The sequence below is a fragment of the Carassius carassius genome, chromosome 15 (assembly GCF_963082965.1).
Source record: "Carassius carassius chromosome 15, fCarCar2.1, whole genome shotgun sequence".
NCBI lineage: Eukaryota > Metazoa > Chordata > Actinopteri > Cypriniformes > Cyprinidae > Carassius > Carassius carassius.
Window position 1 is genome coordinate 15,359,799 of NC_081769.1, and position 27,403 is coordinate 15,387,201.

Below are 27,403 nucleotides of genomic sequence, written 5' to 3' on the forward strand. Positions count from 1 at the left end.
AACTTGTTATATTATAATATTATATTTAAAATATGATTTTTTTTCTTCATACAAGGGGATACTTACTCATATCCAATCCATCTTTCTCAGCCTATTGGTGCAAGAACACAGGGACTGGCTTTGTAATTGGATGGTATGCTTCATTACTACCGTTTACAGGAGTCATCACGCTATAGCATCAATGGTGTTTGCTATAATCTTTGTGAAAATGTGCAGTGCTCTATGAGAAATCATCTAATTGTGCTGGCGAAGGCCAGAGCCGTGTGTATTTAGCCTACAGGCAGGATACTCATGCAGTAAAGCTGCTTTGAAGCCTAGAGAAGTGCTTCAGTGTGGAAGCAAGACTATAAACAGAAGCACTCGCATTTCCAGTCTGCCCAAGCAGCTGTGGCTAACTGTGTGACCCCCTAAGCTCCATTAACTCCATAATGAACAAAAAGAAACCGATCCACCTTCAGTCAGCGCTGTGAAACTTCTAATATCTAGAGCTCCCTGGTCCAATCCAGTCCATGTGGTTTTGGTGTGTAATTTGGTATTTTGCCCGTCAAAGCAAAATATGTAATGTCACAGTCAATAAAAAGTTTGAATTATTTAGCCTAATGACCCTCTTCATGTAATGACAATGTACGGCAACAGAAGAAGAAAAAAGTATGGGACGTAAAAGCCAAAAATAATAAACATGTAGATCACTTTTATTTCCAGTGACAGGAAAACTCTTGGTTCAGTGCGTTAACAGTAAAACAAAATATCAAATAGGCTCATATTTCCTAATGCTTCAGTGAGGAAAACTTTGATTAAAGGAATATTCTGGGTTTAATAATCGAATGGGTTTAAAAAGATAATGTTGATTGCCTCGAATATAAATTTGGACTTTTCCTTTCTTTAAAAAAGCAATAATGTGATTTACAATGAGGCTTTTAGAATGGAGACAATCTGTAAATAATACTATACTCACAGTTTTAATAGTATAATCACAAGGCTTATGCATGGTAACATGATTTTAGAATGAAAAAATCATCTACTATCATTTTAGTAAAACTTTACTTACCATAACAAACCTAGTAAAAAATAAACAGTAAAATGTATTCGAAATACATTTATTTCATGGTAGGCATACCACAAATACATTTACATATGTATGTGCTAAAAAAAAATACCCTGCAGTTGTACTTCTGGTTAACTAGACTGGTCTATTTAAAGTCTGCTAAAATGGAACAACTAATTTTGTACTTAATGCACTTTAATTGTGAAGAAGTCTAACTAAAGATATACTGAAGTATATTTGATTGTACTAAATCATAACTATTCCAAATATACTTTCGGTACACTTTAAATACCGTAATTTGGAATCAAAGAATGATATAATTCAAAGATTGTACAGTCCTCATCAATAGTGAAATTAAAACATATTTTAGGCTTAAAGGGGTCATAAGATGCGATTTCAATTTTTCCTTTCTCTTTGGAGTGTTACAAGCTCTTGGAAGATCTTTAAAGTTGCAAAGACTAAAGTCTCAAATTCAAAGAGATCTTCTTTATCAAAGTTAAGACTCTGCCACGTCCTCCTAAAACGCCTCATTCAAACACGCCCCCACATGTCTACGTCACTATGTGGAAATATTTGTGTAATGCCGTCCAAATGTTCACGCAATGAAAGAAGGCGTGGTTTCGTAAACATACAAACTTCATCACTCTGTCTGTCACGTGACTCTGCTCCCCTTTCGGGCTTGAACTGATGGTAAAACTTAAGTGCCATTATTAACTGTCTTTACATTTATTTTGAAAGATGAAGCTCGCAATTATGGAAGGGGGCATGAGTGCTTGTGGTGTTTGGCCAATCACAATGCACTGGGTCAGTTGGCAAATCAGAGCAGACTGCGCTTGTCAGAAGGAGGGACTTTGTTGAAAACAATGCATTTGAGAGAGGTGGAGCATAGAGGACCTACAATAATGTACAGTATATATATATATATATATATATATATATATATATATATATATATAGTCTCAAACGATTTGTGAGAAAATATGTTAATATGCTAATCTATCACTACACCACAAATGCTGATGATTGGCTCAAATTGTATTGAACCCAGACTATTTCTTTAAGGGTGACCCTAAATCGTCTCTGAAGCATATTGAAAAGAAAATTATCAAATTGCATTTTTATAATGAAATCAGTTTGTCTTAATTCTGTTCTGTGCCATGCTAACATAACTCACCATGGAGACCGCAAAACAGACAGGGTGGAGTACAGTGGACCTGATTTTATCTCTGTTTCTCAACACGCACACACACACCAACATCCCACACACACAGTGTCACACTGAGGAAACACATGTTGTAGAGGCCACTCTGAGCTCAATGCCCTCATTCTTAGCACAGCTCTCCCACGTCTGATCGTCTGATGATAATCACCTCTCAGTGAAAGGGCCAGTTATTGTCCACAGATGATAGCCGAGCCACCGGATGCACTTCTGGAAAATGTGAGTAAGGTGCTTTGCTTTAAAGTTCAAAAGGCACTTCTACTCATTACTCACACAGTATCCTCTGTCAATACAGAGCGCTTGCACAAGGAAGCAGAAGACACAATCTTCACTTACAAACTGGAAGATTACTGGCCGTGACCGAGTTACTTCAATCCACATTATAATCTCTGATCGTTTCTTGGCAAGGCTTGTGTGTCGATCAGAAGTGCACTGAGAATTGCTTATTATGAAATCCTGAATAATAATTAAGGAAATGTTCAGGATTTTTCTTGTGATTTGAATTTATTTTTTATCCCATTTAGTTACGTTAAATTGTACAGAAGCAGCACGAAAAAATACCCATTTACAATATTTTTAATGCTATTGTTGTGACAAAATCTTGTTTGAAAGTTTAGAAAGAAGTGTTTAAGGTTAATAGATAGATAGATAGATAGATAGATAGATAGATAGATAGATAGATAGATAGATAGATAGATAGATAGATAGATAGATAGATAGATAGATAGATAGATAGATAGATAGATAGATAGATAGATAGATAGATAGATAGATAGATAGACACCCTTATTTTTAGTGTAGGCCATTCAAAAAAGTATTTGAAGAGGTTACATTTCGTAGAACAATTTGAATATAAATGAAATAAATGGGGATCATTTTTCCTTCACAAAACAAATTTTCTCCTTTGGAATGTTGTGAATAGCCCTTAATGACATCTATTCATCTATAATGAATTTGAATGGAAATGTAAATAACTGTAATTCTTAGCAATAAACTTTGAATGTTGGCTTAACAAAGCCCTGAATAGGCATTAATGACATCTATTCATCTACTGTATAATGAAAATGAATGGGAATTGGATTGATGGTGATGATGAAAAATGGCCTGAACGTCTAATAAATGTAAATAACTGTAACTTTTAACAACAAAAATTAAACTTCAATATTTTTGTTGGCTGGACAAAGCCTTATTTGTAAAAAAAAAAAAAAAAAAAAAAAAAATAGATAGATAGATGTGAACTTATCAGAATGTGAATTTGATACTATTGTGAAGCTGCTGTGAAACACTTTTGGCTTGTATGCATGTTCAGGATAGATAGATAGATAGATAGATAGATAGATAGATAGATAGATAGATAGATAGATAGATAGATAGATGATAGATAGATAGATAGATAGATAGATAGATAGATAGATAGATAGATAGATAGATAGATAGATAGATAGATAGATAGATAGATAGATAGATAGATAGATAGATGAGAAACAGACAGACAGATTTCAAGCACTAACATAGTAATATAAACCGAGGATAATTTTTGGTTGACAAAACAAATAATTTCCCTTGGAATGTTGTGAAAAGGCCATAATGCATAAAGCAAAGAATTGCTTTCAGTAGTGAGGAACTGAGCAATCATCTCAAAGGGGGCGAGGATCAGCCTCCAAAGGAAAACATGAAAATCTACCCACTGTTAAATGGCATATTTATTTAACACTTGTGGTTTCGGTAAAAGAGCAGGACTATCTTAAATACAAATTAAGGCCAGTCTAAAGGGGTCCTGAGGGGAGACATAGTACATGAGCAGCAGATAAGCAGCAATCAATCTTAATGACTGGGGCTTTGTTCATGCACACTTAACTTTCTTTCCTGTCTGCCACCCTAGATGTCGAAAATTTTGACTGAGAGACAAAAAAGTTGTTTCGATGATTTCTGGGCTGATATTGAGAAAATGTAGAAGCTGATTTTGGAAAGAAACCAACTAAAGTAGATGTGGTCCAAACACACATTTTAAACTACCAGTGGAACCATCTAAACCCTTCTCTTCATGTCCAAGATCTAAACACACAGAGAACAATAACAATATCAGCATCTTTGATCTAAACAAAATGCTAAATGAGTTGCACATGTACTTTAAAGAAGCCATCGTTCCAAGTGAAATCAAGAAAAACCATGAACGTCTGCTCAACTAAAACTAAAAAGAGAGTTATCTCGGATTTCTATAAGAGGCACAAGCCCCCAGGTGATGTTTGGGGTGCCTGACAGGATAAGATCCATACGTATGGAACACAATGCTGTACTGTACACTAGAAGTCTACGCTTTTTTAAATGAGTCAGCAAAACATGTGGTTGCTCTTCATCAAAGTCAGTTAAGGGTCAAAAAACCCCAACTGTGAAGCTGAGACTCATTATCCTCCATCCTTCAGCACCTCTGCAGTCTGCTGGAGGAGTCCAACGTCCTCCTGTTTGCCATACTTTATCCTACAGAGACACATAGCAGAGGATGCCATCCTCTTCCTCAGTCCGGTTGCTTATTTGGACCATTACCGTGAATCCTTGTTCAAATAAACAGTGGCCCAAATTAACACCTTTTAACCTTTGCACATGAATGGACCTCAACACAGCCTGTCTGCGTGCTGTCCCTGCTGGGCAGAAAATCTCTTTTGAACCTAGTAGGGAATTGGAGGAAAGAAGCAAAGCGGACATAAACAAATAATGAACAAATGCATAGGTTACTTCGCTATAAGTTATTTGTTGGTTTATTTATTTATTCATTTTTTTGAATTGATGATGTTCTTGTGCTGAGTGAAAGATTGCTCAATATTAATCTATTTGTGTGTTTTCATGGAAAGAAAGAAAGGATGAAAAACATAAAAAAAGAAAAGAAAAGAATAGCATGGGCATATGCATATGCATAGGCTATGCATGTGCATATATCAAATAAATTGTTACATTGCTTTTGGCCCACATTGCAATCTGCATCAGGGATCAGTATTGCAAATCAACTTTCGCTGCTGTTAATGTGAACAGATTTAGAATTGTGTGGCGCACTCTTGTGGTAAATATGTGTGTTGCGCCTCCTGCCCTCACAATCACAAGCGCAACTGAGAATCAAAGACCAAAAAAAGAAAAAAGAAAAACCTTCTCATGCGTGTTCGATTAACTGTATTCTACTAAAAACGGACAAAATAGCGACTGATTTTTTATGCATTTAGGTAAATAATACTCAGAATGTTCCAAAACACGTTTTTGTTTGTATGCATTTAGTAGGAATACATTTATTTATTTATTTTTCATAGTTATTCCTAGTAATTATCATTTCATAATTAATCGTTTTAATAATTTAACTTTATTTTTTATTTATTTGTTTATTATTATCATTATTATTATTATTATACAGCTTGCCGGGTTTTTTTTTTAGCTGAAGACTGTTTGGCAAATTGCTTGATTAACTAATACCCACCCCCTTTTCGGAAGTATGAATGGGCAGCACTTTTTTTCTCTTAGATGTTCACTCCTCCTCGCCCCCAACCAACCCCCTTTTAAAACAAGTCCAAACCCCTACCCGGTTAAAGAGTCTTACAAATGCATGGCTTACAAGAAGTATAAAGTTAAAGCGTCTGGAAGAAATTAGACGCAGAATAGGACAGGACAGTTCACTGCTTCAACCTGTACGCTTGGAAAAACTTGAATGAGTTACATTTATAGTCACCAACATTGACTGCTGTTGGATAACTTTTATTCTTTTAACAGCTGACAACGTCAGAATGAACTGCCAAGATGCTCCAACAGACCTCATCACAGCAGACTGATGCAAACTACACTCTAACGTATTGGAGGAATCGAGAAACTTTAATGTTCATTCGTTTTATGGAAAACGTGGATACTGTACATCTTTGTTTTTAGATGCTCCATGCCGGTGTATTCTATATTTGACCCAAAAAACTTGCATGGGAAGTTTTATCCAGTGTCTGGAGCGCGCAGAGCCTCTTCGGACAGCATCCCTGTTAAACTAACGGGACATCTCCACACAGCTGCTCCAAGGTACTGTATGATCATGATTCATTTAATGGATAAGTCGTTCAAATGATAAACGTTGTTCTGCTAGATGAATTGTTTATTTGCATTCATTTCATGTTGGTACAGAGTTAGTTTAAACAATTATAAGGGGAGATACATTTGAATGAATGGAGTTCAGCCATAAGTGATTGCAATACCTACACGTGCCAAATTTTTCAAAGTCCTACAGGTTGTAGCTGCCTGTTTAATATCATATTTCCGAGTAACACGACTCAGCAGGACAGCTGATAAATAACAGCGGGTATTTTGTTCTGGAATTTTATTCATCTACTTTACTTCGTATTTGCTTCTCTTTAATTATTGGTAAACCTGTGCACATCAGCTGCTCTTTCTGACAGGTTTCGTATTTTTACATTTTTACAAATTTTATTTCTCTCAATAACAGTGAGGCTACTAAACAATGTCAGCTTGATATATTTAAAACATTTATTCAGTACTTGCGATTCTACCAGGGCTATTGGCTAATTAAACACCATATGGACCCTCTGACCAATAGCAGACCAGAAAAGATATTGCGCGCGCGATCCAGCAGTAGCCGTAAAAGTGAGGGTGACGCAATCTGCCAATGACGCTTTTCAGGAGGCTCCCTCAGGAGTTTTCATGGTAATGTGTGAAACAAATGGATAATATAAACTAAGCAGAAACCTTTTCTACACTTGTCGGTTTAATTTAACCACATTTTCGGGAAGCAATTATAATCACCTTTAATTTTTTTGTTCTTATTTCTAAAATGCTTAAAAAAGTTATAGAGAGTACTGATAGGCTATGTATAAGTTTCGATGCACCATCCAAAACTAATCCTAAACTTTCAAGCAGTCTACTATTGCCATAGTAACCTCTTCAAGCCAACAGGACTTTGGTTCATCAGCTTTTGTATTGTGATCTGGCTAACTTGTAATCTAATTATGCAGTTGTTTGAAAAGGCTACTGAAACGTACATATACTTGTATGTTACAAGAATACATGCTTTTGTTTTGACTTTCTTTTGGGGGGTTCAAGCCTTAATTATAGGGGTCAGACCTCCCAATGCCAACAATGGGTTGTGTTCTGCTTAAACATACATGAATTCCTCCTTAAAACAATAGTTTCTCAGATGTTTCCCCAAACATTTGCATTTTCATAATGTATTTTTACAGTCATCTAATCTTCAAAGTTATCATATGATCATATAAAGGGAAAAGCTTTGCAGTATCTTAGCACTGCAGCTTCTAATTCTCATTTCAAAATTATGGCCAGCATTGATAACATTTTACCTACTAAATGCTACTTTGATATAATTGGATTGCCAGACTTTACTGTTGTAAATGTGCTGGGTGTGTGATTGTGTCATTGAAAATTAGGCTGCAGTTGGAGGTCAAAATGCTACAACCTTGTCCATGTGCCTAAGATAAGACCCAGCTGTCCACCACAGTCTACTACAGGCAGCAGAAGTTGTGTCAAGTCCAGGGGTCTTCTAGTGGCTGTTTGAGTTCATACAATAACCTAATTGCAGTTAGCCCTCAAGGCACTTAATAACAACTTGTGGAAATGCCACATTATTTTTTCTGACAGTCTTAACCATTAGAAAAACATTGTTTTATTTGGGGACTGAATGTGAGACCTAGTAAGGTATGAGAGTCCTGGAAGGTTGAAAGGTAGAAACAGGTTTAGAGGCAGAATTTAGCACTACGCCAGGTAGCAGGAGCCTGAACAGCAGCGAACATGGCGGCCACAGTGTCTGACAAGGCCACACCACAGGGCCATGGCAGAGTGATGGATGTGTCTCAGCGCTAGTGGTTGGATAGTTCCTCTGGGAGGCGGCCATGGCAGATCCCCAAGTTCCCCATCGTTTCAGAACCACCCACTTCGGAGAAGCAGAAGCTTCCTTCAATGCCTGGGAATACACTGGAGTATCTCAGATGGGTAGGATGTGCAACAAGGCAGTGTCTCTAGTTTTGTGTCTGTGCCAAAATTCCCACCAACACAATTTCAGTGAAACAACTTGAGTTTATTCCACCATCAAGTTTGCATCAGTCTTTTAAAGCTATCTTTCTTTTTTGAGTATTTTAAGTTATTTGATATTTTCTTCATTTTTATTATTTATTATTTGAATATTTAAATTAAAATGGGATAGATTACAAAGGATCAACATATCACCTAAGTACTTGTTTTGCTGATTTTGGAAGACAACTCTAACAGCATCCACTGTTGCTAAATAAAAACAATCCTCTACTACTCTATCCAATTTCCCCAAAAGGAGTGTTAAGCTCTGAGCCATGGATTTCCTGCCTCGTTGATGGCCCTTCACAAGTCATTGTGTTTTAAATGAAGCTTTGTCTAAAGGAAAACTCCTCCAAATCTGAGGATAAAGAAGAACAAATCCTCTGTCTCTATTAAGCTACACAATCTACCTCCCCCTACGTTCAAGCATAGTGTATAAATCCTCTCTAAATGAATAATATTTCTATACATATATAATTTCAAAGAAGCAAACTCATTTTCTGATGGCGTTCAGGGAACATTACACGCCTGGGTCTCTCTTGGCTAGTGCGAATGTACTTTTCCTGCACTGTAATTTTTCATCTACCTTCAAAGCTGAAGTTATAGTTTTCCTCATTGAGGATGATTCAACTATCAGTGATCCTTGACACTTTGTATCTCCTCCCTGCTCTGCTGGATCACAGCCAGATAATATACATGAGATAATATACATGACATATAGGCAAACATTATATATTTAACTTGTTCTACAACCCGAATTCCGGAAAAGTTGGGACGTTTTTTAAATTTGAATAAAATGAAAACTAAAAGACTTTCAAATCACATGAGCCAATATTTTATTCACAATAGAACATAGATAACATAGCAAATGTTTAAACTGAGAAAGTTTACAATTTTATGCACAAAATGAGCTCATTTCAATTTTGATTTCTGCTACAGGTCTCAAAATATTTGGGACGGGGCATGTTTACCATGGTGTAGCATCTCCTTTTCTTTTCAAAACAGTTTGAAGACGTCTGGGGATTGAGGCTATGAATTGCTGGAGTTTTGCTGTTGGAATTTGGTCCCATTCTTGCCTTATATAGATTTCCAGCTGCTGAAGAGTTCGTGGTCGTCTTTGACGTATTTTTCGTTTAATGATGCGCCAAATGTTCTCTATAGGTGAAAGATCTGGACTGCAGGCAGGCCAGGTTAGCACCCGGACTCTTCTACGACGAAGCCATACTGTTGTTATAGCTGCAGTATGTGGTTTTGCATTGTCCTGCTGAAATAAACAAGGCCTTCCCTGAAGAATGTCAAATTTGGACTCGTCTGACCATAAAACACTATTCCACTTTGAAATAGTCCATTTTAAATGAGCCTTGGCCCACAGGACACGACGGCGCTTCTGGACCATGTTCACATATGGCTTCCTTTTTGCATGATAGAGCTTTAGTTGGCATCTGCTGATGGTACGGCGGATTGTGTTTACCGACAGTGGTTTCTGAAAGTATTCCTGGGCCCATTTAGTAATGTCATTGACACAATCATGCCGATGAGTGATGCAGTGTCGTCTGAGAGCCCGAAGACCACGGGCATCCAATAAAGGTCTCCGGCCTTGTCCCTTACGCACAGAGATTTCTCCAGTTTCTCTGAATCTTTTGATGATGTTATGCACTGTAGATGATGAGATTTGCAAAGCCTTTGCAATTTGACGTTGAGGAACATTGTTTTTAAAGTTTTCCACAATTTTTTTACGCAGTCTTTCACAGATTGGAGAGCCTCTGCCCATCTTTACTTCTGAGAGACTCTGCTTCTCTAAGACAAAGCTTTTATAGCTAATCATGTTACAGACCTGATATCAATTAACTTAATTAATCACTAGATGTTCTCCTAGCTGAATCTTTTCAAAACTGCTTGCTTTTTTAGCCATTTGATGCCCCCGTGCCAACTTTTTTGAGAACTGTAGCAGGCATTAAATTTTAAATGAGCTAATTAAGTGGATAAAAGTGTAAAATTTCTCAGTTTAAACATTTGCTACGTTATCTATGTTCTATTGTGAATAAAATATTGGCTCATGTGATTTGAAATTCCTTTAGTTTTCATTTTATTAAAATTTAAAAAACGTCCCAACTTTTCCGGAATTCGGGTTGTAGAAAGATAACGACAAAGATAACGATAACTATATTAGCATTCACAACAAGGGATGATTCCATTGTTTTATTATGAATGCATGCTGAAGTTTTGTCATATTAAATGCTCTCTAAATTTAGGTGAATTCTGTTTGACTGTTGTGGTTATAATTGATTCCAACAATATCATTACTCTGTGTCATTATCATTGTTGATGTGGTTTGGTCTTTCTTATTATACTTGATAGTTATCGTAATTGGTGTGAACGAGCCAAATTAGCATATTTCATTCAGTCAGACAAAATCTACTGATGGCAAATGTTTCACACAGGACCATTTCATCTACGGGATTCTCTAATGGGGTGCACACCCGCATTCACAACAAGATGAGTCAATCTGCACATGTAAACCCTGTACATTCATCATTAGAGATGCAAAGCCTTTACCAATTTGTATAAAGATGAGAAATTAGGTCATCGACAAAGACAATGATGCTTCAGATATCCTGTACGGCCATGATAAGTGTCAGTGTACTCTTAGGCGTGGGCTAGATTTTGTCTTGTCAGCAGTCTTAGCACTTTCAAATGAGCCGTCTGGGTTCATGTAGAGTTTAAACAAGACATGAAAGCAGGTTTGGGGATACCCTGAGAGCAGTACAGGCGTTTGAGACATTAACACCACATGCTCCCCTTAATCCAATAGGCTTGCATGTGTCTATTCGTATAAGGTGGGGTTTGGAGGGTCCAGAGGGCCTCGTAAACATGCGGGATGACGTTAAAGGCTGTGACACGTGCCAGTTAGACTCACACTGTGCTGTAGTCCATCATATCAACCTACCTCCCAGGCCAGAACCGCTTTATAATCAAAACAATGAGGGACGATGTCAAAGAAGAAACGAGATTTGAGTCGATAAAACAAGACGCCATCATTAATGCAATGGCCATGTTCAGCAGTAATAAGACAAAGGGTCTTTAGTAGAGCCCTCTGAAATCTAAATTTCACTGTTCATGCGTTCCCACGGAGATATAAACAGATGATGTCAGTGGGTGGTGCTGCATAGTCATGTCTGCCAAGCAGATGGGGAACTGCATTAGTAAGGAAACTTGGAACAAATGGTCTTAAAGACGGTTAGGGTTAGGAAAAGAGGAAGAAAAATGATGCCGTCTGAAATATACTGTCACTTATGCGGTGAGAACAGATGCATGTATTTTATGCTTCCATAGGAGCAAAAGTCTGTCATTATTACCACAAAGCTGTCCACACATCCGCTTTAATTTCATTTATGAGTGCTGTCTAATAAGTTGCTGTGTTCATTTAACTACCCTCATGCCATTCCAAACCTGTGTGACTAGTTCAAGCAGTTATTCTGAAGAACAGTCTTTGTCTGTACAATAAAAGTCAGTTGGGTCCAAAACAACACTGGACATTCTAACTTTAACTGTATGAGCAAAAATCTGTTCTTCGGAAGAACACATTTGGTCCAGTAGTTGCAAATCATAATATTCACCCCTCAATGTCCTATTGTTGTTTCAGATGAAATGTGATAAAGTGATCACCTACTTGAGGATTGTTGGGACGACACTGTTCGGCATTTCGCTGCTTGTGGGAATCTCTACTGCTTATATCATGGGGTATAAGCTCATAACGACTGCAGGCAACTACTTGTCCTTTGGTCTTTATGGGGCAATTCTAGTCGTTCACCTCATCATCCAGAGCTTGTTTGCTCTACTGGAACACAGAAACATGAAACGTTCCCTGGAAACACCGATCAAACTCAACAAGTCACTGGCCCTTTGCATCGCAGCCTATCAGGAAGACCCCAACTACCTGAAAAAGTGTTTATTATCGGTGAAAAGACTCACCTACCCTGGGATAAAAGTTATTATGGTTATCGATGGGAACAATGATGATGACTGCTACATGATGGAGATCTTCCGGGACATCATGGGCCGGGACAAGGCAGCCACATACATTTGGAAAAGCAACTACCACCAGAAAGGAGCAGAAGAAACCGAAGAATCGTATGCTGAGAGCTTGCAGCACATTTCTCGTCTGGTTCTCAACAATAAGTGTGTGTGCATCATGCAGAAGTGGGGCGGGAAGAGGGAGGTCATGTACACCGCCTTCAAAGCCCTGGGAAGAAGTGTTGACTACGTACAGGTGAGTCTATCTCTCTCAGGCGGCTCAAGCCTTGCCTAGCCAAGTAAACGAGGGCAACACAGGCAAATTGTACAAAGAAGCTTTTGTGACTCCATAAGTGGATGCTAGGCTGAAGCATGTAGTGAACTGAGAGTGAGGAAAGTACATTCCTGGTTAACACTGATGCTGTTCATTGAGGGACTTCTGTGGGAATTCGTTTGCATATCTCTGGGATATTTCTGGCATTTCCAGAACAGATGGCTGGTATTTTCCATGCCATCTCGAAGCACATACTACTAGCTCATGACATTAAATGGTTATTTAACTCAAGGGAACGTGTAACATAAATACATGTTCATAAATAAGTCACATAAATACATTAAACACCGAGGACTTTTTCTGTGGTGGTTTATTCAAAACATAATTCCAACTCCTGAATTTTTACAAGCTCAAACAAAGGAGGCTAATTATTTTGGATAATTTTAGAGTTGAGAACAGCTGTATGAATGGGTTTTCACATCACAAAATAGACTTTGGTAGAACACTACGTGAGAATATTTACTTTTGTTCAAACCATTTGCAACAAAATGTCTTTCTGAAGATTTATCAGCAAACTATTGATTGAATGTCCTCTTATGTAATCCAAACAATTGTGCAATCACTTTTGATGTAAGAAAGATTAGCTCACCAAAGCTCACCAAACTCAACACTTAGAAGAACATCTGAACGTCAGTTCTCACAGAATGTTTTTGCGTTTCAGTTAGTTGTTTTTCTATGTAAACATACACTACATATTTGACCGTTTGATGCATAAACATCACATTTCTGAAAATCTGCGTCAAGTTGAAAATTAAGTACGTGTTCTGTGTGAACAGTCTCTGAGAAAGGTAAACCCGAAGCTGTCATTTATGGATAATTTTGTGAAAGCTCCTTTGTATACTGAACACATGATGTTATTTTATCCACATGCCACCTGGTTCCAATGAGATCCCTGACCTTTGCTCTGAGTGTAGAGGCCTAATTGTGTTTAACTTATCACTGATCTTGCTACATGGCCTCTGGTTAGTCTCACTACGGGGTTTAGTTGTAAAAGCAAACTGGCATACATGACTTTCCCTGGAAAAAGCTAGATAACTTCTGGCCTATGCTTGCTTAAATGTTTTAATGTTAGAACACTTAAACCAAATCTCTACTAAAATTTGAACAGTGTGTGCTTGTGTTTGATGCGCCTAAATTTTTGGCCCTATAACTGAACATGTAAGCCAGAACTTAATGATTAAAATGACCTCTGGGTGAGATTGATATTCTTATCCCAACATAGTTAGCAGCACGTTTGATTCATTGTGACCACTCAACCAAAGACAAGCTGGTTTCTATATATGTGATTGTGAAAAAAAAATATATATATATGCACCAAAGATCTCTTCGAAGGAACACAACATATTAATGATGATATTAGGCATCTTTGTATCTTGCTGAACAGTGTGGTGCATCAGTGCATGTGGTGCAAACTCTGGTTTAACTTAATTTTCAGGAGAACATTTTGTTCAAACATGTGTAAAATGCACTACTGTATGCATTTTTATTTTTAAGGGTAAACCATGTGTATCCTTTATTGATGTATCTATATTGTGCTGAATGCAGGTATGTGATTCAGACACCATGTTAGACCCGGCCTCCTCAGTGGAGATGGTGAAGGTTTTGGAAGAAGATCCCATGGTTGGAGGAGTAGGTGGAGATGTGCAGGTATGCGTTCTCTTGTTGTTTTAATGTATCAATCTACAGAATCAATAATTCACATTACATAAGCATAAATAGGTATTTTTTTAAATTAATTTTAAAAATGTCCAAAATTGAGTTTTAGTGTTGGTCTAAGTATGGCTCAATCAATCAATCAATCAATCAATCAATCAATCAAAACCAAATGTCTGTTCATTCTGAGAAGTTATTTATTTGTAGATACCACTTGGTTTGATATTTTAGCTAATGCAGTGCCAAAAGCCATTGCATAATATCCATGTGGGAAAATTCAGAAAATTCTTCCTTTTGATAATTAATGGATTTGCTATTATAAATCTGTATTAGGCCTGGTTTTAAAGACAGGGCTTAATTTAAGACAGGATTAGACCTTAGATCAATTAGGACATTTAAGTAACTTTTATAAATGTGCCTTAGATAAAACCACTGCGGATGTGCATCTTGAGACAAAACAATGGGACTGACATATTTTAAGATCTGTCAGTGCAAGTTTCTTTCAGTTAAAACAACCCAGACAAGCATTCTAGTCTGGGACTAGGCTTAAGTCTGTGAAACCGGAGGTCAGAATTAAAGAAAGCATACTGTTTGTGGGTTACATACAGAGTAAGACTTCAGTATAGCGACATGGACTGAAAAAAAAAAGTCTGTGTAACATGAAATCAGGGTTTCCCCCCCACTCCAGTAATCAGATTTATAGTCAGGACAGTTGTTGTTTTTTGGGGTGGAGGAGGCAGGGTGAATCGATAAAGTTGTTTAAAGTACTTAAATATACTTTATATGTCAGCAGAAATGCATTTTACCGTGCATCCTGTACAAAGAGCCTTTAGATCATTACTAGTTTCTCACGGATCTTTAATGTTTCAATCTACATTCTGTGTTATTTCCATATGTGGCAGGTGACCAAGACACACATATGTCATTCTGTATGTTGAACTGTAGATTCCCTTTGATTTCTAATCCTGTTTGTTATTCTGTCCCTCTAGATTCTGAACAAATATGAATCGTGGGTCTCCTTCCTCAGCAGTGTGAGATATTGGATGGCGTTCAACATCGAAAGAGCTTGCCAGTCATATTTTGGGTGTGTTCAATGTATCAGCGGGCCCTTGGGGATGTACAGGAACTCCCTGCTTCATGAGTTCCTGGAGGACTGGTACAATCAGACATTCATGGGAAGCCACTGCAGTTTTGGCGATGACCGCCACCTGACCAACCGAGTCCTGAGCCTGGGATATGCCACAAAATACACCGCCCGCTCCAAGTGCTTGACCGAGACGCCCATTACCTACCTACGCTGGCTCAACCAGCAGACCCGCTGGAGTAAATCGTATTTCAGAGAGTGGCTTTACAACTCCATGTGGTTTCACAAGCACCACTTGTGGATGACCTACGAAGCCGTCATCACCGGCTTCTTCCCCTTCTTTCTCATCGCCACTGCGATCCAGCTCTTCTACCAGGGCAGGATCTGGAATATTCTTCTGTTCCTGCTGATCGTCCAGGTGGTGGCGCTCATCAAGTCTTCGTTCGCAAGTTGCCTCCGCGGAAACATCGTCATGGTCTTCATGTCTTTCTACTCAGTGTTATACATGTCGAGTCTGCTACCAGCAAAGATGTTCGCAATAGCCACCATAAACAAATCCGGTTGGGGAACGTCTGGAAGGAAGACCGTGGTAGTGAACTTTATCGGACTTATTCCGATATCAGTTTGGTTCACCATTCTTTTTGTTGGCATTATTTATACAATAATCCAAGAGACACGAAAGCCTTTTCCAGAGTCCGAAAAAGTGATTTTGATAATCGGCGCAATTGTGTATGCCAGCTACTGGGTCGTGTTCTTGACTTTGTACGCAGTCCTCATTATGAAGTGTGGCAAGAGGAAGAAAGGACAACAGTATGATATGGTTCTTGACGTATAGTATTTCCCAGTGCCCTTCGTCCTTTCTACGTTTACATTAAAAACAATCTCAGACTGCTATCTTAAAGTGGCTGTCCACAGGTGACAGGAAGTGAGGAGACATCATTGCTGCTGTGTCTGTTACTAAGGATATTCCTTTGAAGTGATAGAGGAAAAACTTTGCAATGTGTGAGCTTTGACACTCTTGATGTTTTAGTATTCCACCACCAAATGACAACTTCTTTGCACTTTCACGTTCACTCTCATTATGCATAATTCTTGATATAGAACTTTAAGGAACGAAATACCTCAGTGGTTGCATTGTGTGAGTATTTGGGATAGAGTCTGACGAGACTCTTTTTTCTTAATTTATGATTTTTAATTTTAACTTGTTTTTATATATATAAAATATTTTATGTATACGTTTTCAAACTGAAATCCAAAACAGAACTTCTGAGTATTTTTTTGATTGTGCTGTACTTTGCATTTGCATAATGTATTTTAATGCCTTTTATATAGACTTTTATTTTTTGCTTTGCCACCAAAGATTCTCTATTTTCAATAAATAGAAGGAAATGTAACTCTTTAAGACTTGCCTATCTGACCAAAATGTGAAATTCAGAAGCTGGATTTGTCTCTGTGATGACAGCAATAAAAGGCAAATCTAGAGATAAGTTATTCATTGACAAGAAGGCGATGAACCTGTGTTATTATGATAAGTATTATGTGGAGGGAAGACCAGTCTATTTATACAACATAATGGGTTATAGCTTTCTTATGTGTTTCTCCGCAAAATATTTGTAATTTGAAATTATCGTATGCTGGTTCGGTTGAATGTTTGAATTGTCCTGTCGAAATAATTGACAGTCCTACACAATCTATGCAATTTCAGCATGTGCCAATATCACATTGCTATGTAAATCGTCCAGAAAGTGACACAAGAGCATTTGCATATAAATGAGGCACAGATGCCTCTTGTGATTGTTATTATTTCAACATTATTTCAACTTATGTCATCCATCAATGTCCAGAACATTTGCAAGGAAGCTTTTCCAGTGACGCCCATGCCTTAATTTCCTGGAGAACCCCTGATTTTATTTACAAAATGTTTACCAAATTTTTAAGAACATTATGATTTGAAGCGCATATCAACTATGGATTGTAATTGATGAGGGCTTTTACTAAGGCAGTATTGTCATAAAGCACTTTTGTGTTTGTGCCAAATCAAATAAAATACTTTATAATTCGTATCCATTCGTATTCGTATCTGTTTCCTTTGTAAGCATCATGTCTTTGAAAAATAAATACATGACCTGATGAATCTGTTTTTTGTTTCTCTCTCTGTAATTGTGGCTTCTGTAAGTAGTGAGTAGGGGAATTCCTGAGACCTCAGATTGCTCTTACACACAAGAACCTTACTTGGCCTTCGTTTTATTTAATCAGCGACTGATGAGGGATGAATAGAACAATTATTTTCACGCGGTATCAGGAAGGAAGATTGCCATGGCAATGCTTTTTGTTTATGATATATACATTGTAAGCAGGATGGAGCAACCACGTAGCCCGAGTCTAGACTAAGCACTTAAAGATGTCTGCAGCACTGCAGTATAATCCCTTAGTGCATGCTGTCATGTTAGTCTATAAATCAAAGATGATTTCATGGGTTAGACTAGAGATGAAACTCACAATTCTGTAAAAAGAGTAAATTATTCTGTTCGTAGCCGTAGACTTGGCAAGCAAAATCCATCTCAAACACTGCTGACAACTTTGAATTGTGCCCATGGCACTCTTGGAAAACCTGCATGGGCTGATGACGGCATGAACTCAGGAGCCATCTTCCTTGGCTGTCCAAAAAATTCCTCATCCCAGACTTTGTGTAGTCTTGGCAGCTTCAGCTTGGGGCTGCGCTCCTCCACTTGGCCACAGGTGGAGAGGATTCCATCTGAAAGCTCCAGTCATGTATAGAATAGGGCAAATTTATTGCGGTCAAGACCTTACTAGGCGTTGCAGAATTCATGGAAGTTTATTGTTATGCTGTCTGTGACCATGTGTACTTTTATGAAGGTTGCATGTGGCTGACAGGATGCATGCCATGTGGCACAACTGTACCAATGCTGCAGTTATTGTCAAAGTTGTGTAAAATTTATAGTTGTAATTTATAATTCAGTTCATTAGATGATTTGAATCGAACTTAAGGAAGGAAAGAAGTTAAAGAAGTTATCTATCTATCTATCTATCTATCTATCTATCTATCTATCTATCTATCTATCTATCTATCTATCTATCTATCTATCTATCTATCTATCTATCTATCTATCTATCTATCTATCTATCTATCTATTAAAGCTTGTATTTCATAATTATTATTGTTTTTCCTTTGATTTAGCTTCCTCTGTTTTTTATTCATTTTAGTTATAGTTCCTTGCGTTAATATTTCTTCTGATTCCTGGTCACTGCCTCAATTCAAATTCAGGAATTGAATTTTAATATCTTCATGGTGCACAGCCTTGGTCACTGTATGGAAAAAAAACAGCTTGGGCATACTGAATAAGTTCCACTAAAAGACTATTCCCTGAAATGGAAATAGGTTTAGCTCATGTCGTGTTCTCAAGCACTCCCAGGGCTCTGTGAAGATGTCTACACAGAGGTAACAATACACTTGATGTAACTGCCAGGTGGAGATGGTCACACCGAATGGCACAAATCACACTGAAAGCTTGCTACACACTGACTGTGTCTGCAGATGAGCCACAAGCATTGTCTGTTTATACTGTGTACAAAACTGGGCAATTAAAAATCTTTAAATTAATCTTATACAGTTGCATCTATTTATCTACATCTGTCTAACTAGTAATTTTACATACAGCTTCCCAGTTTGCTTAACAGAACAGACATCTGAAATACACACTTGGATGGCATGGACATATGCCATTAATGGACTGATTCAATTATATTTGGCTAAAGTATTCCTTTAGTATCCATCAGTATTCCATCTGGAAATACTGAAACGCTGCATACAGGATGAACATTGCTGTTATGAAATGGAGCACAGAACAAACAAGAACAAAGTCCACTGGCTCATTTTCCACGTTCTTTTCATCAAAAATAATCTTAGCATGGAAGTAAGAAAGGAAAATACAGTGCAAACACATTTAGGGGGTCACAAATGTTCACCAGTTTGGTCAAGTTGCAGTCAGTCCTTTTGACAAACATCATGTACCCTATGTGCTTATAGCCATGAAATTATCTTTAATGAAATGAAGGTCAACTTGCATCTTGAACAGCACTATATTTTGCTGAACTCAGAATGAAAAATTCTTAGAGTAAATACAATAAATAAATAAATATTACTTGGGAAGGTTTTAATCAGTTATATACGGTACAAATCAACAATATAAAGTCTTCAAGGCTTTTTTAAAACCTATAAGTAATCTTTAAGAGGTCTTGATATTAGAGTACTTGAACTTCCTGATTAGATTTGAGTTGAAAGTGCTTGCATGTTATACAGAATTTAATGTATAGGCCTAAGTCTTTCTTTTCAAACTCTCGACTCATGTCTCATAAGTTTAAAAGATATCGGTGTTACTTTCAAGGGAATAGGGAACCTCTAGCTCTGAAAAAAGAGACAAGCACCCTTTTCCTTCTCTGGTCCGCTCTATGTCTCACATTGAGTTTTACGTCTCTACTTGAATTAATATAATTCAGTCATGCAAAATATCAAAACAGACTACGGCTGTGAAAAAAAAAAAAAAAACGTTTAAAGGTGAGAGGTGTTTCTGTTCGACCTTTGAAAGTTTGGGTGTCCTGTGGTAGTTTTGTTTCATTTTATCCCCAAATATGCTTTAGGATAATTGATCATGAAATGATCATCTCTTTCATTTAGGACAAACAAAAACCCATCGTGTGGAGTCTTTAAACCCCAGGCTGCCCATTCAATGGTTATAAATCATCCTAAACTAAAAGTTTGGGCGGATAATATACAAAGTGATGAAGACAAATGGTCCCTTTGCAACATGCAAATGCCTAAAGGATATTCCACTGAGACAGCAGTCTTCCAGTATTACCTTTATTGGAGAATTTCTCACATCACCCAGTTCTGTTGGGTATTTCAGCTATCGGTGTGTTGGACCGAGAATAATCAAACTTGCAATGTCAAGATGAGGTTATGGGTTTTGAGCGACAGGCCCAGTGTGGAGCTCTGCTCTGCTCTGCTTGGAAGTATCATATGGGAAGACTACATGGGGGGGGGGGGGGGGGGGGGATTCACAGGGGGATTCACAGGTCAAAGGTTCACTAGGACATGCAGCCTTTATTGGTCACTTTTGTAAACCTGGTGCCTCAGAAATATCCTGCGTTGTGATGTTTGAGAATTTACATCCCTATAAATGACCATGTACACCTAAAATAGATGTTAATTCAATGTTTTTGTTGGGGGCGTAGCCTATCTGGTGGCAGAAAATCATTTTTCTGTTTATATGCCTGACTTCTGCCTTTTGACTTCAGAATTAACAAACTTAAATTAAGTTTTAAAGTCCAAACTGGTAGATATAAACTTGCATTTGTAAAAAAAAAAAAAAAAAAGTTATGTAAAATTGTATAGGTTTAAATAGTATGCTTTAACTGTAGGGCTAATACAATATGTCCCCTAAAAACTGCGTAAGTTAATATTATGTAGATCTGTTGTTTAAATAAAATTTATGCTTTATGCTTTAAAAGTAAAGTAATCATAGCACTTTTCATCAATAGACTGTCCGTCTAAATGTCTGCAATTAGCTTGAAATGAGATCTTTAATGACTGTATTCTATCAAAATGATTTGCATTCAGATTCTGACAACCAAAGGCACAATTTTGCTTGGTAACACTTTATTTTAAGGACCAATTTTCTGTATTTTATTAGCATGGATATTACTAGCATATTGGCTGATTATTAGTACTTATTAAGAACATATTAATGCGTCATTCTGCATAATCTAGATCCGTTCACTCGAACCAATACCTAATAATAACACCTACCTTACTCACTATTAATAAGCAGCAAATTAGGAGTTTATTGAGAGAAAACTCTTGAACATGTGTTCCCTATTCTAAAGTGTTACCTTTTTTATCTTATTCCATGGTTTTTACTCATTTCCCGATACCTGCTCACTTTATCAATAGCATAGACATAATATGCATATTAACATGATTTTTGTTTTAGTGTTTACAAAATTATATACAATTTTACCTTAGGTGCTATGACACCATTCCCTCTATATAAATAATAACATTCACTGTAAAATAACTTAAAATATTATTTGAATAGCCTGAATAATAAAAATAAAAAAAAAATAGCAAAAGAGTTTTGTAATTGTAAAATTCACATTTATTATACGTATCACATTTATATTTTTAAAACCTTTAAAAATCTTTAAAAAAGCTTCACCGTAACCTTTATAGAAAACAATGTGAGTTAAAATGAAAATAATAATAATAATAATAATAAATTTAATGAAAAAAAGAAATTCGCAAAAATGTTTTCATTAATCAAATTTGTGATAGAAAAGGTGCACACATGTTTTTTTCTTTTTTTTTTACTGAAAGCTTAAACTTTTACAACTAAGTAAATAACTAAACAAATAATGAAATAATAAAAAAATTACTAATTGAGTAGTTTATTATTTTCAATCATTATTTATTTCATATTGTAATTCAGCACTCATGGTTCAAATCCCAGCAGCACAAATCATCCTGTACAGATGAATTTGCATGTTTCTTTTGTTTTGTGTTTGTAGATTAAATATGTCCAGTGCTCTTTTGTTTCGGTCCCTCTTGGCAGGCAAATTCTTCTTTATTTCTGCATCCAATAAAATGTTTCACGTATCATAACAGAAAAAGGGAGGTGCCTTAAAACACACTCACTACCCATAAACACATTCACACAGCTTACACAACAGTACCTAACAAAGCAAACTGAACAACAAACTCTATTAACCAGATGTTAGAGACAGACAAGTGTACTACTTGGACCAAGGTTTGTCTGAGGGGGAATTTCTCTACAAGAAGACAGCAAAAAAGTAAAAAGTAATAAAAGGATAATTTGCACAGGATGAGTCTCTTGCCAGAATAGCTTGTGAAGTGCAAACTGCATAGACTTTGAATCAAATCTTTCACTTTGCGTTTATTAACCTCTAGCAGCAGGATCTGACAGCCTCATCCATTATACTCAACACCCCAGTGTGAATGAACAGAGATGAGTTCTGCTTCTACTCTGAAAACTACTCTCGAAAAGAGATTCACCGCCATTCTGCTAACATAGAACACACACGGATGTAGAGAGTGAGCATTTCCTGGAATCTCAGTCCAAGAGGAACAATAAAGATATTCCACCAGGAGCAACCCAGGTCGAGCTGAATTTGTAAATTATGCGTTGAAATGAGCTGAGTATGTCATAATGTCACGGGGATCATTTGGAGAAATATTTTGCTCATTTAGAGTAAAAACAGTGCTACATTTTTAATAAATGTTCACTTTCGGTGAAGTCAATGAGCCATTGTTTGAAACTTAATGTCCACTAGAATATAAAAGCCAGATTTGTTGTGTAAAGCATGAGTACTGTACATCACTGTCCATGTTCTATTTAACCAGTTTTATCTGAAGTCAGCTTAATCCCAGATGCAACAAATACAGTCCAAGGTTCAGAGCCAACAACAGAGTAGAAAAGGAGAGAAAAACCAAAAACAAAGTGCGTTTGTGAAGAAATCATGCCAGCTTGAATTCTCATAAATGAATAAAACAAATGGTCTCTTTACAGCACAGATTGCTGTTGGGTCTCCCCTGAGCCTGATGATTAAAATGAGCTGGCTTTTTAAACATCAGATGACGAATACATGTGAATGAGATCCATTAGGAGACATCAAGATCTGCAAGCCAACTCACGTCAAAGGTTGTGAATAAATAGAGTAAAGCAGCTAAATTCCCAGCTCAGTATTTTTGCACTAAAAATAATATCAGTTGATATTAATATTTGTGTCTATGCAAACAATCGCACAGCCCTTTAATACGCAGTTACAGATACACAGATACAGTTTTGACATTGGGGTGAGACATGTTGGGAAATGTTCTCAACTAGTTTGTGTCTTCAAGAAGAAGATGAATGGACTAGATGAGCCATGTTTAGGTCCACACAGATGCTGAACCTTTTTGCATTTTATTTATGGTTTAGGAGGAAGAGATTGTGGAATCTCGAAAAGTGATTGGTCAAGCAACGTTCAACTTGCATCAACACACCTGCCTGGAGGTTTTAGTATGCCTAGCAAGAGCTTGATTAGCTGGTTCAGTTGTGTCTACTTGGGGTTGGATCTAAACTCTGCAGGACACAGGCCTCCAGTTTGGGCACCCCTGCCATAGAAGAATCATTTCTGCTTCCCCAAGGAACGTTTAGTGAACAGTTCTTAAAAGAACCGTTTTTTTTTCTCGAAGTGGAACATTTACAAAATCTAGAAATTCTCACCATTGAGAACCTTTTGTGGAATGTAAAGTTGTCATGGATTCATCAATTCCAAAAAATAACCTTTGTTTTTAAGATTGTAAGATTGGCGATAAGTGATTGTCTTTATGAAAGAGTCAGTTGAATTATTGAATAATTGAATCCCTGAATCAATTTTGAAAACACAGATTCACATAAGAACTGAAAAATACTAATGAGTAAGTCATTGAATCATTCCCTCAACTGATTTTATTGATGTGTTTTGCTTGGAGACATGAAATGGGTTTTGAACTATTTTTTTTATTAGCAGAGCAAAAATAAACTAGCAATATGTTGTGCAGATAAATTGCATTATCTAAAAAGGAACATGCAAAAGGCTGGAGAGTATCATTTTGTGAATGAGCACTGTAGATGCAACAGGATGCAAATATATTTCATATGTTTAGTAGTTAAGATGCTACTTGACTCTTCTTTATGTACAAGATGCTACATAAACCAGGGGACTTCCTGCAACTGGAACAGTACATGACCAACCCTGCTGTGCTCAGTAGATAGGAGTTTTTTTCCATTAGCTCCTTTGGGACTGGGTGTTGGCTGGGTCTGGCTGTCAAATCCATGCGGTATTGTGCTTCATATTACAGAAATTATCTAGTCGTTTGTGCAACATCTGTTCACACACTTGCATACGACAGAGCATACACCACAGTCTCTTTCACACGTTTTTGAGCAGCTTTTGAAATTCAAAACACATGATTTAAGAGGCACTCCCAAACTTTTTAGCATCACATTGAGGTTTTGTGTCATGAGCCAAAGGGATTTAAGGAAGAAGGCACAGTTTCAAGATGTAGCAATGAGCAGGGATAATTTACATCTTGATTAACTGCAATAAAAAAGAGAAAAACTAACCCATTGCATGTAGAGTATACTAAAATTGCATTGCACAATACTGAAGAAAATCATAGAGCACAATACAGTTGTGTGACCTTGTGCCATATTGTCCAACAGAAATAAACACAAATGGAAAATAGTGAAAGCTACTGGAAAGTTGGCGATTGCTATGTTTTATACAACAATTAGTTCCGGTCCTGTAACTTGATTGGCCAAAAAGGATCCTGTCTTTGTATTTAGGGATCCAGACCTTGGAAACAGTTTCTGTTGGCGGGAGAAAAATAATAACAACTAACAACAAATTAACTTGTCAAATTTGTCTAAAATGTCAGTGATTTATTTTTTATTGTTGTACCTGTATACTTAAATATATGTAATTAGTCATCATTTAAAATGTTTGAGAGAATATTGTCATTTAAGAACATTATGATTATGTTTCCCACAAAAAATAAAAAATACCTGTCTCCAGGTTACACATGTAACCCAAGGGAACAAGATGCTGCGTCAAAACGCTATGGGAATGCTCTCAGAGTGACAGCACTCTGATTCACGGGGGACGCAAGATTATACCAGAGGCCTCAGCACATTGCGGAGGAAACGTGTAACTAGGCCACTGACTGGCCACCGAGAGGGGTGTGGTAGGCTGCAATGACCGCCACATGGACCTTATAGGTGGAGTGGGTCAACCCTGTGGAGAATCGGGCCTTAAGGAACTCCAACACTTTACCAAATAGGCTTTTTAATGTACCCCGTCCCGGCGTACTCTCTCCAGAAATCCCAGGAGGAGAGCGATTGGGGGAAAGGCATACAGACAAAGCCTCTGCCAAGTCTGTACCATGGCACCAGTGGAGCTGGATGACTCAGAGAGAACAAGAGAGGACAGTGCGATGTCTCCTGAGTCACAAACATGTCCACCTGAACCTGGCCAAAGACACTCCATATCTGCTTCTCCACCTTGGGGTGAAGCCTCTCTTCCCCGGGGCTCGGCCCCTTTCTTGACAGGATGTCTTCTCCCATATTGAGATGCCCAGGGATGTGAACTGCTTTCAGTGAAAGGAGTTTCCCCTGGGACGACAAAAGGATGTGGTGCACCGGCCTGTAAAGGGGTTCCCAATGCAGACTTTCTTGGTGGTTGATATAATAGACCACTGCTGTGTTGTCAGTGTGCACAAGCACATGGCGATCTCTTAGGTCTGGTAAAAGTGATTCAATGTTAGAAACAGGGCCAGCATCTCCAGGCAGTTGATGTGCCACGCGAGATGGTGACCCCTCCACAGATTGCAGACTGAGTGGTCATGAGTGAGGGATGCATCCATCACTAGCATTACGCGGTGACAAGGAACTCCCAGCACCAGGCCCTGAGACAAGAACCAAGGTTTCCTCCACATGTCTAAGGCACGTATGCATCGCCTAGGAGACCTAGGAATCTCATTTACAACAAAGCCAAAAGGTATCGCGATGGACGCAGCTGCCATCAGACAGAGCAGCTTTTGAAACTGCTTGACAGTGAGTGATCGGCCTTCTGTAACTCTCATGACTGCAGTGAGGATCGACTCGATCCAAGCAGGAGAGAGACATACCTGCATCATGGTCGAATCACACATCATGACTAGATAAGTGGTTCCCTGTAGTGGAGAAAGCACACTTAGTCTTAACCCCAGCTCTTTCATGTGAGTGAGAAGGACATCTCGATACCGAAACTGTAATCTGTTCTGATTGAGCTAATGCCTAATATCAACCAATTGTTGATGTAGCTGAGTATGCGGATGCCCTGGAGTTGCAGTGAAGCCAGAGCAGCATCCACACACTTTGTGAAAGTGCGGGGTGAGAGTGCAAGGCCAAAGGCAAGAACCCAATATTGGTAAGCTTCACTCCGGCAGCAAACCTCTGAAACTTCCTGTGATGGGGAAGGATGGCGATATGGAATGTGCATCTTTTTGGACCTGATCTGAGACATGGCTTGCTTGATAGTGAGCACCCTGAACTTCAGTTGCATGACTGAGCTGTTCAACTGATGCAGATCTAAAATAGGACACAACCATCTTTCTTTGTAATGATGAAGTAGAGGGACTCACCCACCAGATCCATCTGCAAACCCCACAAGTGCAGCTGCCGCTCCGCCTCGGCAGAAGCAGGGCCAGCACCACTGCTTTTAAGCTTCCTGGTCGCTACCTCACCCAGAGTGTTGCCAACTAATTTTCAGGGGAAGTTGCTAAAGGCAGATCGATGTGTTGCTAAAAGTGGCTAAATGAGGTTCTGATGTCATTGCATAACCATGACACACAAAAGAGTGTTTTTACGTAGAATACACTAGATTAATTAAATATCAGAATGTTATTCACATGTTATTTGTTCTGTTATTAAAAATATCATAAACACAAAATATTTTAATTTATAAAAGTAACATAAGTAACACATTTTTTATGATCGGATTATTTACAATATTGAGTTATTGAACAGGTACACATTTTATATATTTTCTTATTAACTAGTAAAACTGCACATTCTGAACAATTATAGTTTTAAGCAGTGTACTGGTAGTTAGGTAGTGTGCGACACAAAGGTCTGTAAAAATAGGACACGATGTACTGTGATTATGAAGGAGCAATCCATATTTATCTTTCATATCCGTATTTGTTTTATCTGTGTTTTAAATTTCACATTGCATTTTGTGTTTTAAGGTTATGTCTTGCTCATCTGTTGGACTGATTACAAACGTGATTCAGAGAGCGAACACGCTGAAGGCGTTCCCATAGCGTTCGACGCTGCTCGAGTTCCTGAAGGGGAACTTATTCTTTCCAGGTGAGTTAACATAATAGCAGTGTTGCAA

The 27,403-nt window shown here is 37.7% G+C and overlaps 1 protein-coding gene across 1 annotated transcript; it reads left to right on the plus strand.

Moving 5' to 3' along the window:
* The first annotated feature begins 5,823 nt into the window (after positions 1-5,823).
* has2 (hyaluronan synthase 2) lies at positions 5,824-17,469 on the plus strand. Its single transcript, XM_059567538.1, has 4 exons — positions 5,824-6,305; positions 11,965-12,591; positions 14,215-14,316; positions 15,312-17,469. The coding sequence occupies exons 2-4, from the start codon at positions 11,965-11,967 to the stop codon at positions 16,239-16,241; spliced, it is 1,659 nt and encodes a 552-aa protein (XP_059423521.1). The 5' UTR covers positions 5,824-6,305; the 3' UTR covers positions 16,242-17,469.
* The last annotated feature ends 9,934 nt before the right edge of the window (positions 17,470-27,403 follow it).